Source organism: Dermacentor albipictus, chromosome 9 (assembly GCF_038994185.2).
Source record: "Dermacentor albipictus isolate Rhodes 1998 colony chromosome 9, USDA_Dalb.pri_finalv2, whole genome shotgun sequence".
In the NCBI taxonomy this organism is placed as follows: Eukaryota; Metazoa; Arthropoda; class Arachnida; order Ixodida; family Ixodidae; genus Dermacentor; species Dermacentor albipictus.
Genome location: NC_091829.1, coordinates 22,684,179 through 22,700,609, shown reverse-complemented (window position 1 = coordinate 22,700,609; position 16,431 = coordinate 22,684,179). Strand labels below are relative to the sequence as shown.

Here is a 16,431-nt window from a genome sequence, read left to right as displayed (position 1 = left end):
AGGTGTAGCGAGGCGATCACATCCGCCCCGGCGGGACGACCTCGGCCCTGAAATAAAAGGAAACCTCGGTAGTGCGCGCGGCCTTGGAAGTGCCGGTTATGGGCTTTCGCGCGCAATGGCAGCCTTTCGTTCGCAGCTGCGCCAACTCGTAAGAGCATGGACAAACCATGTCGTCAGGTCACGGTTGACTCGTTTGTTTGACTGATCGCGGTAGAGCTAGCGGACGCGCGCGCCACCTGTGAACGAACGCGGACGAAATAGCGCGGCGCCGACGGTTTGGGGACCACCATTATGGTTCACCTGTTCGCTCAGAGGTGACGCCACAATCCGCAGGCCACCGATTTTGGCTCCGGTTACGTTCGCCTGCTTTCCGAAGCATGTGCTCGGCAGGTGTAGTTTTTGAAACGCTATCGCCGTGTAAACTTTGCAGGGCAGCCACAGACGCGACGTCGATGCAGTGAAGGCGTCGAAAGGCAATACTGTGGCAGAAACACCACCTGGCACGCGGTTTAGTACAAGCTACATGTACAGATCGCCAAACGCAGAGAAAAGTGCCGACCCCTAGCACGCAGCTGTTAGAGGACATGTACGGGCGATATTTAGAAACTTCCAGCGTGCGCCTATGCGTGCCAGCTCTCGAATGCTCCGTGCCGACAATGGCCGGATACAAACAGGTGAACGTTCATTTAAGGACGTGCCGCAGTATATCATTAACGATAAAGCCAGAAAAAAAAGAAAAAAGAAGGTGCAAAGCAGACGCCATGCTATACACAGAACACACATGCCCTACTGAATCGTGGGTCGGTGTTGTGTCGGTATTGGCAGTGCAATATCGTTTAAGGGCGCCACAAGCGTTTGACTGCCTCAAACCGTGCAATTTCTATCTATTTATTTATTTATTTATTTATTTATTTATTACCTGTGCATTACAGGCTTAACTTGGGAGTATCGCCTTACGGGGGAATAAGATACTAAACAGTGCTGAAAAACGATACGCTTTAACTAGGGCAGAAAACATGCTTACTATTAGGAGTCGTTACAGAATATTTATTACTACTGTCAATCCCATGACGACCACTTTCCTTTGCAAACCTTATCGCAATATATTTTCTAAAAGCGAAAGAATTCGCGAGGACGGAAGGGGAGAAGAATAGCGAAGCAAACTAGCAAGCATTGAAAAGGATGCCGCTCGAAAGCTGTCTGCGTATCCACGCGTGTCTGGGGGGGGGAAGACCGGTTCTTTCTCAATGCGCGCTGAGCGCAGCCACCCGAACTGACCGCAGGGGCAGCTGCTGCCCACGCAAAGAGAAGCAGACGATGAAAAAAAGAAGCAGACGAAGTAAAAAAGATGCAGACGTAGAAAAAAAGACAGTGCAGAAGGGAGAACCAATCATGAGCGGGCAACCATGGAACACGTGTCCCGCCTGGACGTCTGCTTCCAGTAGCGTTGAGAAAAGGAAATGAGAGAAAGAAAAGAAATATGAAAAAAAAAGGAAAACGTTGGGCTCAGTAAAGTAGAGATGCAGGTAATAGAAAAAGAAGTGATGAAAAACTGAAGAACTCTTCTGAACGGACGCCAAATGCAAAAACGTGCGAAGTGGACGGGTGCGCATCAAACGTACAGGCGGCGGCGCTGGAAGAATTTCAGATGTCGGGTCGCTAACGCGGCTTCCGTTTCCGCCCATTGCAGACGTCATATCGTTCAGTTACCATGGAAACTATGAGTGGTACAAAGGTCCAAGCTCCACTACGCAGTAATCTCACATGAAAATACGGCCACTTATAGAAAAAAAGAAAGAAAAACGGTGCGGTCACATACTCCGGTTCTGTGTGCCTTAGACAATCACGTTAGGTATTTTGCTAATAATGGGGTAGTTCCTACAATTGAGGTGTAACTGTGTGATGCATGAATACGTTGTATTGGGGACTTTAGTTTGCTTGCTTTCATTTTGCCGCTGTCACGGCGTATCCGTATTTGAATATTTGAACTTTGCACGCTGGCTTCCGTGTAACGGTCTACCGGTCCCTGTCAAGCCGATCACACGGCTTTCAGCATAGCGGACCCTCCAGCGTATTGTCTGGTAAACAAGAATGTGATTCTTATTTGTGTATAGTCTTCGTGCGTTTTTCTTCAGACGTCCTTGTGGTCTCTGCACGTGTGCATATTAACTGCGAATTGCTGCATTTATTAGCGCAATACGTCGTCGAAAATGGTCAGTTTGCCAAGTCACGAAGCAGTCCGAAGCCACAAGGATTAAGTTTAGGCAAACCCGCGTACTAACCGACATTGAACATAATAGATTACCATGCTAGGTTAATCTCCCCCCCCCCCCCCCCCCCTCTTTTTGAGTAATCGTTTTGTGTTGATTGTGTGTTCGCGTACCTTATTCCGCAACGTAGAATTTTGATTCGTAAATTTCGACTTACAAATTGTTATCGCTTCGTCCTTATCGATTCGTGGCCGTACTTTCCCACTGTGGGTATGCGCCACGGCGATTCAGGTCGTCGACGACGACGACGACGACGACGACGACGACAACAACAACATCATCAACAACAACAACAACAACAACAACAACAACAACAACAACAACAACAACAACAACAACAACAACATTCCCATGTCTGAACCGCCGTGCTTGCAACTTCGGTAGTGGTCTTCGTAGGAAACTACGACGCACCTGACCTCGATAAGTCTGCGTTTCGCGTGAGAACCAGACCCGAATGTGCTTTAATGCGGGCTGTTAAATCTACAGTATATTCGCAAAAGATCTAAGCAGGTCCTGCTGAAAATCGACTGTTTTGTGCGACCTTTTTATTTTTGTGTGTAAATCTGCTGCAGATAACGTAAGCATAAGCGATTTACATAAAATAAGGGATCCGCGTAAGCGACAGGGTGGTGACGATACCACGGAATAGGTGGTGTCCAAGTCCACGCGACGGTCGTCTCCGACTAACAGAAACAGGTCTCGAAGGTTACGCTTTTGCGGACTACATGCGCCGGAAGTAGTTGCGGATCCGGAGACACGTCTTTGCCGCCACGTTTCAGACGCCACCTTTCACCTCTCGTGCCGTTACTGCATCTGTTAAGTCTCTCAAAGAGCGAAGATCTTCATGCTACGATTTTACATACGAAATGCGGCTTGCACGGGGAACCAATTGCAATGCAGATCGTCAGACACTGACTGTGGCCTGCCTGATATTTTGTTTTGGCGGACTAACGAGTTCAAACGCGGAAAACGCTTCACTAGAACAGTTTACATCTTGTTGTTGTTGTCGTTGTTGTTGTTGTAGCCTGTGACACGTGTTGCTCCTACCCACGATGGGGGATTGGTCAAGTAATGGGTGGATTATTCCAAATCGATATGGAGCATCAATTTCCTAATATGTGTGGCTTGTTTTGCACGTGAAACAGCAATGTGAACTTCACATCTTCGGTGATCGCCGCACGTGAAACAAGCCCGCAAAAACTGAAAAACCAACGGTGGCTAACAGCTACTATTGAAATTTGTGTGCTTCCAGATACGAATTTTGTCTGAAAAACAACATGTTCTGTGGCACAGGCCACACTGTAACGGCTTTTCACCAAACGATACGCTTAACCAGTCGCGGCATTTCTCAGCGAGCAATTGGTGACAAAGCATAAGTTTACTTCGCTGCGTACACCCATTAGCGTGCCACATTTAATAGGAGCAAGGGAGCGTTAGAAGGGGAGTTCTTCACGTTGTAAAGTATTCAGTGCTGTCATGCGATATGGGCGCTATGGTATTAGGGAAACAACAACATGATTATGCTGATCGAACACACATTCGACTATATGTGAACCGAAGCTTTCGTAAAGCGCTTAATAGAATGATACACAACTAAATGCGGTGAGTGCAATTTTGTTTATTCTTTATCATATTCAACGTGTAATCTCATGCAATGTTTATGGCTGTGCACCGCCCATGCCACAACTATAATCTCATTGAATACTGCACGAACACTGAACGCTGTCCGATACCAAAAAAAAAAATAAATAAAAGGTATATCACGCCATAAAATCGCACAAATAAAAGTGCAGGATGCGGGCGCAGCGGAATCGATGGGTCTGGCTGAATCACCGCGACATCGTCCACCCGTCTGGCCAAAACAACGCGAAGCTGTAGACGAGATCAAATCAATAAGCCACGAGGAGCCCCATACCCGTTGGTGAGCGTGTCTGCGAGCAGACGACGCCTGGGCGTACGCTTTACGGGAGCGATTGAACCGGTATCACCACATGTCAATTAAGTCAATTATCCGATATAATGCCCGAGTCGGCTATTAATAGCGCAGCTGGCGCGGTCAACGACCTCCGAGGACGGGACACGGAGGTCTATTAACGGAAGTGGCGACGCGGTGCTCGACAAATTGTCGCGCGTAGGCCGAAAGTAACGAACCCAGCCGAGGACGAGATTGCGTGCAAGTCAACGAAGTTCGTTAAAACTTTGCTTGCAACGTCTTTTTTTTTTACATTCGTGTTTGTGCATCTCATGCACTCTTAGGAGCAGTAGAACGCTATACCTGCAAAAATATTGCTCTCACACTGTACAAAGAAAAGAAAAGCAAGCAGGAAGGTAGCGATCGCTACCCCTTAACCACGACATGCACATCACAACACACCAAACGTCCTATATTGTCGCGTTTAGCTTCACGGTATTCTACCGCGAACCGCCTAGCAGGTCGCGATTTGTTTGCGGGTAACTTCCGAACAACGCCACGCCGGCAACTATAAATACGTTCGTAATTCCCGCCGTTTTTGTTATTCCCGCTACAGGAGCCGCGTACCGCCTCCTGCCAATCGGCCGTTGCAGGCGCGATGGGAATCGGTTTTTGAAGTTGCGCGTCGGTGCAGAGCCGTATCTTCATGCAATCAAGGACGACTAGAGTTGTTTTTTTTTTTACTCCCTACTTCCACGGGCCTGCCCAGATAACTCAAGAGATGACGTCGCTTTCGAGACACTCCGAATGCGCCAACGATTTGATACTTGTCAAGCATTAGCAGCCATGCTTCAATGAATGAAAGCTTGCTGGCGCAGTGCGGCTGCATATGAAAACCAGCTCGGTTGTTTCGCGCAACGTTCTTCACCGAATCCATTATTTCCGGTATAAGTAGGAGCGGGAGATACGAGCGAAGCTGCTACTCCGAAACGGAGCGAGTGAAGGAGAACAAAAAGGTAAGTTTCCGCAACGGTCGGGAACGGTCAAGCGGGCGGCGATCTATGTAGGAGCTTCGCTTCGACCGCGGAGGTTAACGCCCCCGGTTCGCGATCAATTGGCGCGGCGTCTGGTGCAGAGATCGAAAAAAAACATTCGTAAATTGAAGCGGGAAGAGCCACCTAAACAGCGCAACGTCGCCAACCGGCGCGAAATAACGCGCGCCGAAAGTTGAGAGAGACCCCGCGCGCCGCAGCCTGCTGGACTCACCATGATGCCGCCGTGTCGCCTTCCCGGGCCGGGTCAGTCGGAGGGAGGGAAGAAAAAGAAAAATGCCCTCTCGCAAATCCCGCAACGTCGGCTGTGTTTCACGCCGAGCGTCCCTCGCGAAGATTCGGATTCCTCAAGTCGATGCGGTCGCCAAGCACACACACACACGCGGGAGAGCAAAACTTTGCCTATCGCCTTTGGCAGCAGCTGTCAAAACGCGCTGAATCCGCACGTTGAATGAAGCTCCCGGCGCGCCGTGCCTTCTTTCCGGGCTACTGCTCCTGCGCTGTCGGCTTCGCCACCGGGGTGCGGCTGCTCAGTGTTGCCGGTTGGAATGTCGTTCTTCGCTAGAGAGGGAGAAAGAGTTGAGATCGAAACCGAAACCGGATTTCTTTCCGCGGAAAGCCCACGTTGCGGGTAGTAGGTACGTCGAATTTGTTGGTAAAACATTCCGCGGAATTCAAACACGAACTCCTTCGGATAAGTTTAATCAGCAGAGAATCTGTTTCCTGCCCCTTAGGCATTTCGAAGGCGCTGCAAGGATAACTTCGAATTTCCACCCCTCATTCTTTGGCTAGTCTCCAACCAAAAAGGGTCAATTTCTTTACGAACTATGTAAAAAAAAATCCGTAAAATATCGCAAAATGTGTGGAAAATATCACCGACGATTGCGATACTCCATAATACGAAATTTGATTTTTTTATTTTGTTATAGCGCAAGCTTGACAAGGACAACAGAAGGCACATCTGACACACAAGCGCTGTGTGTGGCAGATGTGCCTTCTGTTGCCCTTGTCAAGCTTGAGCTATAACAAAATAAGATATGCCGTACCAACAAGCCCCTATTGCTATCCTCAGTGAAATTCGAGCGCGGCTCTATACGTGGTTTCGCGATGTATTGGCTGGCGCGGTACCGTGCGGCACGTTGCAAACGGAGCGAGGTGTGGAGCGACTGCCTCGCTGATCGGCTAATCGCGAGAGGCAGCGCGTGGGTGAAGCGTGGGGGCGGTTCCCAGCAGCCGCCGCAGACAGTCGCCCGCTCAAGCAGCGCTTTGTTCGAACTACTCTGGCGCCATCTCGTATCCAGCGTCGCCGCAGAGCCCGTCTTTCGGGGCACTACGCTTTTCTTCTCCCGCTTTCGCCGTACCCTCCTCCTCCGCTTTCCTCCTCGCGCTCTCTTCGCTACCGCCGTCTTTCATCAAACGCTTCGCTACGTGTTCGCCCTTTCATCCTTCGTAAGCTCGGTTACGAGGGACGCTAACGCTCGCCACAGGAACGGGCACCTAAGAGCTGTGCTTGCTAAGTCGTTTCCATCGAGACGCGCGTGGACAAAAATGATGAAAACAAATAATTGGTAACTACTCGCAAATCTTGTAACTAACCTATACATTTTAAACTTTTCAGAGTACGTCACCTATAACATGCCCCCTGCCCCGAACTTTGTAAACGTCAAGTCGCTGCCACAGTTGATTATTTCAGGGCATCGGGGGAACATTCTACGCATTTCATATAGTGCTTCTAAGCAGGCATAAAAAGAGCGTTAGCAATTTTAATTTAGCCCCCGTAATTAGTTCTCACACTTCAGTCTTTGCCCGCACATCACCACTAACGTTCCCTCCAAACCTGAACTCTATGCATTATGTAGTTCTCACAGGACACCAGGAAAACGGGTAAATAACTTTTGCAGGCGCCTCGACTTCCATTTACAGCTTCACTGTAAAATGAGGATCCCGATGACACGACATGATGCGCTTATTGTGGTGGAGTTCACACACAAAAAAAATTGTGGTTTCTGGTGATGTGTGCTCGTACCGTAAGTTTTTGTCGCTTCCTGCGGAACCATATCGTTAGCATCGGAAACATAATATATTTCTTCTCCTTTTGTCAGATTCTAATTTAAGTAGACATTAAAGAGAACATTAAATTGAGGCGTACTGTAAGTTACCTGCCTAGGATACCAGAAAAGGCAACTATTGCTGCGTGGGAAGCACCTTGGTTAGTCAGAAAAAGAACTAAAAACAAAAGACTGGCGACGAAGCCGCCTTCAAGGTGCCGCACCAGCTCTCGGTTACGTCATGAATTTTCAGCGACGTCTGCTCAGGCGTGGCTAACTTTTTTTTATCGGTAAATATGTACTACATTATATCCTAAGAGAGCCAAGTACTGAGCTTAGCAAGTTTCGAGAACCTTTATCGAGCCATACGTACGTGACGTGACGTAACGTGACGTGACGTCAACGTGACGTACGTCCCGTTGACGTACTGGCGCTGGGGTATATTCGGCGCGATATTCGCAAAATAGAATTGTGAACCTGAGTGTTCTGTTCCAATGTTCATACACTTGCCGCGAAATTACCACATTGAGTTTTGAAACAACGCTCTATCAATCTAATTGATTGATTGTTTCTCTTTAGTGTCACTTGTAACTCTGTACAAAAGGTTGTGTCCAGGCTGCATTCTCTGAGCGAGGCTTGCTCGAAGTAACGAAGCCAGCGCGGCGTAGCATGGAAAGGAGGGGTAACTGAACGTAACTGTACAAGTATGTGTTGCGCCAGACTCGCTCGTGGTAGTAAACCAGGTCAGCAAGCGATGTACAAAATTAAGGATTTTGTCACGTGCAATCCAACAGCTAACCTTATAAATAAATTGCGGGCTTTCCCGTAACCGACAATAGATGTAAGCATGAAATGGTAACCGGCAAATCAGATTAGTTGGAGATGATTCTACCCACAATCTTAAAAAAAAAAATGGCTGTGGTGCATGTTCGCATAGGCGCACCACACCGCACCACGTATACTGTGTACTGGTCCATATGGACCCTGCCCAGTTAGGAGAATCTCAATAACACTTCATTTGGGCCTAGTTGGTACATAATTCTGAACTTAACGTTACAACTCAAACACCTAAGACGATCCACAAAAAGAGAGACACGACACACACTGGCGTTAGGAGAAAACCGGCTGAAAGCCGCAGGGCAGGCAGCGTAAGACGCCAGGGAGGCAGAGCGCACTGCCCAACTAGAAGAATGAATTGAATTCTGGGGTTTTACGTGCGAAAACCACGAGGCACGTCGTAGTGGGAGACTTCGGATTAATTTTGACCATCAGGGGACCTTTGACGTCCCCCCGATTCACGGGACACGGACGTTTTTGCATTTCGCCCCCATTGAAATGCGGCCGCCGTGGCCGGGATTTGATCCCGCGACCTCGTGCTTAGCAGCGCAACACCATAACCGTTAAGACACCGCGGTGGGTAGAGGCGCCTGAAAGAGGCGCCGCACCGCGTGGCGCCACCTATCGAGGCGACGCAATACCCGTGCCACGGAACTCACGGACCGCTGGCGATCAGCGCCAAAAAGGTTACAATGAAGTGTATGGTGCGTCGCTACGTGGAATTGACAAATAAACCTTCAGAGTACTACAAGTTACAGCATGAGTGGTATTGTGAACAAACATTAGGAAGAATTCGGAAGCAATATTTTTTGTAACTTAAGTAGCTTGTTTGGGCAGTAACTGGCGTATGTAATATGCGGTCCTATATAAAAGGTTAGGGCCAGAGACCGCATTTATGAAAGTTTTGGGTGGTTGCCCGGATGATATCGTTTTGTTCTCGCAACTTGCCCGGACGTTCTCGTTTTATTGCCCGGGTAACGGCTCTCAATTTTAGCTCAAGGTCATTTGAAGGTCGCCGGCAACGGGAGCTAAAGGCATTTCATGTTTAATACTTGATGTACAGTATGTGCGACAATGTTGTATGCCCTCCGAGATTTCAACGCCTTAGTCTTGATTAACGTGCGGCAAGCATGATTCAAAATGCTTGGCAAGAGCCGAGTTCGTTCTACTGCATTGAATTTAATGCGTAAAATGCATGGAGAGTCAATAGACAACTGAACAACACCCGTTGGTACAAGCGAAAACTGTAGGTGATGTAATACTCAGCTTGGTTTAGAGCGAATGAATTGGCAGAGGTTTGTCATGGAGGTGAAGCTAGCTGATAGAAAGTAGGTCACTGGGGAAGAGGGAAAGGCACTGGCGCTCCGGACCTCGCTGGTTGGTCGGAAAGGCGCTGACGTCACGCCAGAGGTTGGTAGACCTTGTGGGTCGGCGAAGCAGCGGCCTGCTGTGGTGACTTATAAGGAACGTTCTTTATAAGGAACGTAAGTTTTAAATGCGACACGAGGCAAGACGTCAAAAGGAGGCCGCCATAACCGCAGAGGAACGAGAACAAGCTTTAGCCAATAGCTTTCACAGATAATCAAGCGTATTCAGAAAATTATTCTTTGATCCTGACAATAATCTTCTATGGTTTCTGCATATTTCTTGTGACGTCACCTGTCATTCCGTCGCTCCTTCGCAGGTTGCTCCGCTCCTTTGCTGTTGGGCCATCTGCTTTGCATACTTGCAAATACTAAGTAGCACGACTGCAGTAATCGAAAGCGCGGCTCGCCTGATATCACAAGGTCCACGTGACCATGGACTGCGTCATATGCCTAATAATGTCGCTCACAGTTTTTTATGCGATAGCATTAAAGGGAAATAACCGGAATTGGCTGTTGCTGTCAACGCGAAACACAGATACCTGCTATGAGAAAATGTGTACAAATTAACACATATGTAAGACACGAAGTAGACGTTCGTTAAATGGGGGTAAAATTGAATAACTGAAAAAGAAAAAAGAAATACTCAATGTAAGTATCCCTTTCCGTTCGGCTGACTGTGGAACACCGTAGGACCGTTGTCTTGGCTTCGTCGTTGCACAGCTTCTTGCGAACTCACACCACCACCACTTCACACGAATCCCCAAAGCGAGACACCGTTCCCGATACGTGTGCTGCATTTCCCTGTGGATTTCGATGGACGTTCGTCCTTTGCTCCGTAGAAAACGAATCACACTTCGTTGCTCGTACGCCGTGGACGTGTGAAGCACAACCGCCATCTTCAACAACTGATAGCAGCGCTGTGCCGCGGAGCTACCGGCAGATAACGTGCCGGGCCGGTCCAAGAAGTGTCCACCGCTGGGAATGGATATGTTGACTTCGCCTTTACAGCGGTAATTTGGCTAAAAAAAATTATAGGGTTTTACGTGCCAAAACCACTTTCTGATTATGAGGCGCGCCGTAGTGGGGGGCTCCGGAAATTTTGACTACCTGGGGTTCTTTAACGCGCACCTAAATCTAAGTAAACGGGTGTTTTCGCATTTCGCCCCCATCGAAATGCGGCCGCCGGGATTCGATCCCGCGACCTCGTGCTCAGCAGCCTAACATCATAGCCACTGAGCAACCACGGCGGGTTTTGGCTAAAGAAAGAAGAAAAAATAGGGGCAAATACTCTGATTCACCCTCGTATGACCGGAGCGACCAAATAAACTGGCCTCGTCCTGTGGTCATCGACTGTGTATAATTGCTCATTTGCAGCACTCTTCTGGCAGACATACTTCACCAACCAGTCCAACAAGGAATACTCCCACAGAGGCTCGCGGTTATACCCCAAGAATCAATAAGAACAAAAGAAGCTTTTCCGCAAACCGCTACGCGGTTTTTCTTGCTCATAATACGCAGCAAGATCACATTTTATCGTCCGGGTCGTTCCATACAGCATTCGTCACTGTTACTTCCCTCGCTTGTCATAAAAAAAAAAATACGAATTCGCCCTTCGTTTGCACCCTTCCACATAGTTTTATTGATTATGAAAACGAATCTCGAAGGTGAAGATTTGTTTTATACTGCTGACGCCAGAAGCGACGAGGTAACGTCATAGCCGCCATGTTTCGGACATGACTCGCTGCGAAGGTTGAAGGTGAAAGCAAATTCGCATTTTTTCTTCTCGACAAACCAGGCAAGTAATAGTGCCAGGTGTTATATCGAGCGACCCGGACCATGAAATGCCGTCTTGCTGCGAAATTTGAGCAAAAACAGAGCAGCGGTAAGCGGAAAATATTTTTATGCTTTGCGGGGAAGAAAACGCGCCAATTTCTGCGAAGCGGCTCGATCCCGTAGGCAGTGGTATAAAGACCCGTGAGGTAGCACATCCTGATACCACACTTCTTTTATGCTAAGTCACCCTGAGCCGGTGACCTAAAGCTTAGCCTTGCTAGAGTGAAGATAAACTAAATTGCGCAACCTCCACCGTCTCCCTCGTTTGGATCTCACGAGAGGCGCACTTGTGAATACTGTTGGCGCCCGATAAGCCAGGCGCTGAGTGGTTTCGCCACGGCCGGCCAACAGTCCTGCGTAGACCGCGCCGAATTGTGTGCAGCGCCGCGTGTAACTTGGAAAAGATCTCTCAATATGTGCGTTACACAGAGTATAGCAAACGTGCCCTTCTATAGCAGCCAGTTTGCATCAAAATTTCGCAACCTTGTGTATAAGAACATGTAGGTGCATGGATAGGTGTGCATTGATGTCGATGAATTGACGGACAGACGGACGAAGCTGGACAAGGCAGGGCATGCAAGCAGGACAATGCAGACATAAAGTCAAGGCATGGTAAAGCAGTGCAGGGCACGACAGCTCAAAGCAGAGCAGGTCAGGGCAGGCGGGCAGACGGACAAACGGGCAGGTGTGACAACGCAACACAACGGCTGTGAGAGACACCGCAGTGGATGGAAGGTTGATTATTTTAATACCACCTCGCGTTTCCTTTAGCGGGCTCCTAATGCTCGCGGTGCGAGTGATTTTGCATTGCGCACGCTTCATTTAGTCCACAACGTAACAGCTTATTACATGCCATTGAGTCTAAATTACGTTCGTGCTACCCCCCACACGTAGCCAGTAGCGCTTTGACATTACACGTGGGATGGTGGACGGTGACATTTTCGCTCCAGGTCGACGATTAATGGACACCGCGTCGCACCCGTGTCCGTGTCGAGAGCCGACATGAGAATCGGAACGCGGAGGTAATCGCAGTCACCCACGTCCAGGACAGACCCTTTTCAACGCTGTTGTACCTAGATTAGTTTTCTCTAGCTTGAGTGCCTAGCTATGTATGGCTGCGACGTTCACCATTAAAACGGCAGTTAATTATCAAAGGCATGAACTAAGACATGAAAAATAAGTTCGTATATTGTACGCATACAGATATGGCGAGGAAAATCGCAGTACATCAGTGAACACGCTTACCAAAATCGTTGTAGGGCTTCTCTTGCCTCTCTATTTAGTTTTTGTTGACCTCAGTAGACTCTGTTGAGATGCAATTGAATATACTCTTTGATTGTTGTGAGGACATATGCTTCAGATGGACCATATGTACACCGCCATGTTTCGCGCATAATACATTGCAGGAAAAAAAAAACACACATTGTTGTTTATGAACAGGCCGGGTCTTATCATTGGGAGATAATGGTTTAAATTAAGGTTTTGGTGATGACAGGAAAACGATATGCAGTGCTGATTTAGCGGTAAATGCGCGAACAGTGCATTAGCCTTACGTCGTACCTCTTTGAGGTACATGATTCGTGATTTAAACTGCGTTCACTACGTTGCAAGGGGTTCAGAAATTAACTCGACACACGTCTTTATATATTTATATACTTCCCTAATCTCTCCCGCCTCTCTATCCTTATCATGTGACTGGCTTCCAGCACTTCACACGCATGCCTTTTTTCCCGCTTTGACACTCGTAATGCTAACGCATGTGTGCGTGCGTGCGTGCGTGTGCGTAGTGAATATACTTTTGTGAAAGGGTTCGCGTTATGGTTATGTGTGAGGCGAATATTCAAGATTTCGAATACGGACCGAGCACATTAGTCCGAATAGTCCGAGCAGCCGTTGCTATTACTTAGTATTGCCTGTATGTTTCTTATTTTCCAGTGCGCATATACCTTATTGTAATACGCTCTCTGTCAATGTGTTGCTTTTCTTAAGTGATTTTACTGTTGTTACGAGACTGTGCACGAGCGAAGCTGTTTTAAAACAGCGTTCTATTCACAATACTTCTTTACTTTACCAGAATGAAAAAAATTACATTGCATTTGTATTTGTTTAGCAAGAATTTTATAGTCAAACATCGCTATAACGAAATAATGGATATAGCAAAGTTAGTGGAGTTCTTGAAACCTCCAAAAAGATCGATATTTCAGTACATGTAATCGTGGATATATAACGAAGTAATTCTGGGTACTCTCCAAATTCGTTATAACGAGGTTTTACTGAATTTCGATGTTTCTGCATATTTTATTAGGTGAACGTCGGGAGGAGTACGAGTTGATGCTTGCGACAGGAAAATTGCCAGTGGAAGTCGTGGTTGTGTATAGTCGTGGTTTTAAACGCGTTGTGCGTTCTCTTAAGCCGACTCAACCAGAAATACTATGTAATGCGCAACGTTGTGTAGCTTTACAACCACAACGCAACGGTGAAAATGAAGGTGGTTTTCGTCATGCTTGGTGGCAAGTCAAAGACAATACTTGAAGCAATAACCGTAGGACGAATGTCGCCTTTTTCTGTCTTCATTTTAGCGCTACCGTTATTGCTTTAAGAGAATCCTCTAGCTCGCGGCCGGCTCCGATGCCGTATGTTCATACGCTTGTAAAACGCAGAAATGGTTTTATGAGACATGTACCGAACCGATTTGGAATGAAATTTATTTCGCTTGAAAGAGAAAGTTAAATTAAGGGGACTATGGGAAACCGAATTTAGATTTAGGCCCTGGAACATTTTATTGACCTCGTCGGAAATCGATAAGCTTGAACAAAACAGATGTGTGAACTTTACAAATACGTAACTCTGCATCAATAACAGATATCGCATTTCTGTAAGCTGCTGCCGTTAGAGCATCTAAGCGGACAAAATCTATCTGCTAATGTACACCTAATGTCATTTTTTATGCGAAGCATATTACTAGAGCTCAACCCAGCTTCTCAGGCGCGGCGGTGTCGCCTTCAATACCACGTGACACCGTGACGTCACGACAGAGGAGAAACGGGGCTCCAACTCGCGCCGTCGCTCGCGGCGTCGCCTTCAAGGCTGACCACGTGACACCTTGACGTCACGACAGAGGAGAAACGGGGCTCCAACTCGCGGCGTCGCGGCGGTATATAAGCAGCTGCGCTTGCCTCTGCTAGACACTCACGAGGTGAGATGCCTCCTGGAGACAGAGCTGCTCGTTGGAATGAGAAGCGAAGGTTGCGGCGTGCTACAGAGACTGTTTCTAGGTGGCTTTGCTACGGCGCAGCGACTACGCGCCCCGCATCGGACGCGGTGAGCGTCGAGCAACGCAGCGTTCGGCGCGACAACGAAATGTGCGCCTGAGCAAGCGCCGCACGCCTGAGCCGACGCCGACGACACCGGCTTTTTTGCGACACGAGCTCCTTAACGCTGTCGCTTTAAAATAAAGGCTAGTATGCTTCGCATCCTGGGCTTAACCTTAGCTAAGCCACAGCCAGTTTTTTACAATGTAAACAAGGGTTTTGCGAAAGTCCTATCTCACATATTAGTGTTAAACTTCACAGCGGTGTATAATAGATCGATTGTGCTCGCTTTAAAGGTATTATTATGTGCAGAATACAAAATTGTGATATCGCTTTTCGTTAAGTTACAACGTTGTGTACTTGGTAGTGCATTCTTGAAATTTAGCAATAATCGACGATGTTTACCAAATTGGCGACCTTAATAAATAAATTCGTTTCCTACCGTCAGTAGATTTAAACTTTTTGTTTTAGATGCAACAAATCGTGAGGAGCATTGGTTCACAAATGCGAAATTGAATGATTATAAGTAACACATTTTCGAAAAAAAACGAGAAACATATTTATCGGATAAATATAGTGAAAATTCAACAAAAAGTAGTAATTAGAACACGTAACAAAAAATCTTGGCAGGGGCAACTTCTACGAATTCCGTAAATGACTAGACGCTTCTATAAGAATGCTTTTGCGGGCCGAAGATGGAAAGCAATGTCCTCTCCTTCATCGCCGGTTGCGAACAACAGGTTGAGTTGCGAAGTGTGTCAGCAATACACGCGACATCCAAGATGGCAGTCTGGATTACTGACACCTATTCCGCTTCTGGAAACTATTAAAGTCAAGATTTCTTTGCTTCTTCCTTCGACTTTTGCGCTGTTGCTGCTGTTTCCTTACACGCCGTGTCGGGGGATGGTTTGGAGCGTGTACATACATGGCAGGAGCGTGGCAGAGAATAAAGTCTACTCGAGAAACTCGTTTGGAACTTCGCTTCGCGTCGAACGCGCACAGTGACCCCTCCAGCTTCCTGGCCGTCGTCACGTTAGCCTTTCGACAGCTGTAGTCATGCGTGACCCCCCCCCCCCCCCATAAGCATTGCAGAAGCTGCAGCGCTTACCTTTCGGCTAGCGTGCAAGTCGAGAGGGCACGTAGATAGAAGCGGGGGAGAAGATAGGCGACGTCAAAGACGTTTCCGTAGAGCGGGGCCACAGTGCCCTTTGACGCGCCCTGAGGGACGTCGAAATACCTTCTAAAGCTCTCTGGAGGACGCTACAATGCCCTCTGGACGCCCTAATTGGGCCCTCTGGACACCCCCGCAGAAGCGTCTCGGGAGCCGCGGTGCTTGCCTCCGCACTCACGCGCGACAGCAACGACACTTCAAGGAGAAGGCGGGGATAAGAGGGGAGAGAGAGGAGGAGGAGGAGGAGGCAGGGGAATGTGCACAACCGGATCCCGCACCGACGCAGTCAGCAAATGGGCAGCGTGTGTTGCAGTTCACCTAACATGACACGGGAAAAAGAATATGCGTCGTCAGAAAGCGTTGCTCATTTGGGCTCCCTTCAGTAAAGGAATGAGAGAATGAATGACACGTCTCTCTCCGTGTTCTGTGTACTACGGGGACAAGCACAAGTGGTACAGGCAAGGTAACATTTAACATCACATCACCACTGTAGCACCGTCAATAGCTTCGCTTACATCGATACCCGCATTGCGTGGGATCTGCGTGTTTGTTTTCTTCGTACTGTTGGCGTCGACTACATCGGACCTCTACCGATCACTAAAGCACACAGACGGGTGCAAAGTGGCAACT

At 48.0% G+C, this 16,431-nt stretch overlaps 2 protein-coding genes across 4 annotated transcripts in view; one reads left to right on the top strand and one right to left on the bottom strand.

Moving 5' to 3' along the window:
- LOC135901962 (dihydropyrimidinase-like) overlaps positions 1-5,743 on the bottom strand; it is a 54,982-nt gene extending 49,239 nt beyond the window's left edge. Inside the window, exon 1 of the mRNA XM_065431824.2 lies at positions 5,449-5,743. Within this exon, the coding sequence (XP_065287896.1) occupies positions 5,449-5,451 (3 nt within the window). The 5' untranslated portion in view covers positions 5,452-5,743. The remainder of the gene's footprint in view (positions 1-5,448) is intronic.
- The window catches only part of LOC135901959 (serine-rich adhesin for platelets-like), a 184,422-nt gene that overhangs the window by 47,528 nt on the left and 120,463 nt on the right, over positions 1-16,431 (top strand). The window contains exon 1 of one of the 3 annotated variants that reach the window (XM_070525669.1): positions 5,119-5,198. The exons of the other annotated variants lie outside the window; for them this stretch is intronic. The gene's annotated coding sequence lies outside the window, so the exon portion shown is untranslated. Of the gene's footprint in view, positions 1-5,118; positions 5,199-16,431 lie in introns of those variants that run through there. 3 annotated transcript variants of the gene reach the window in all.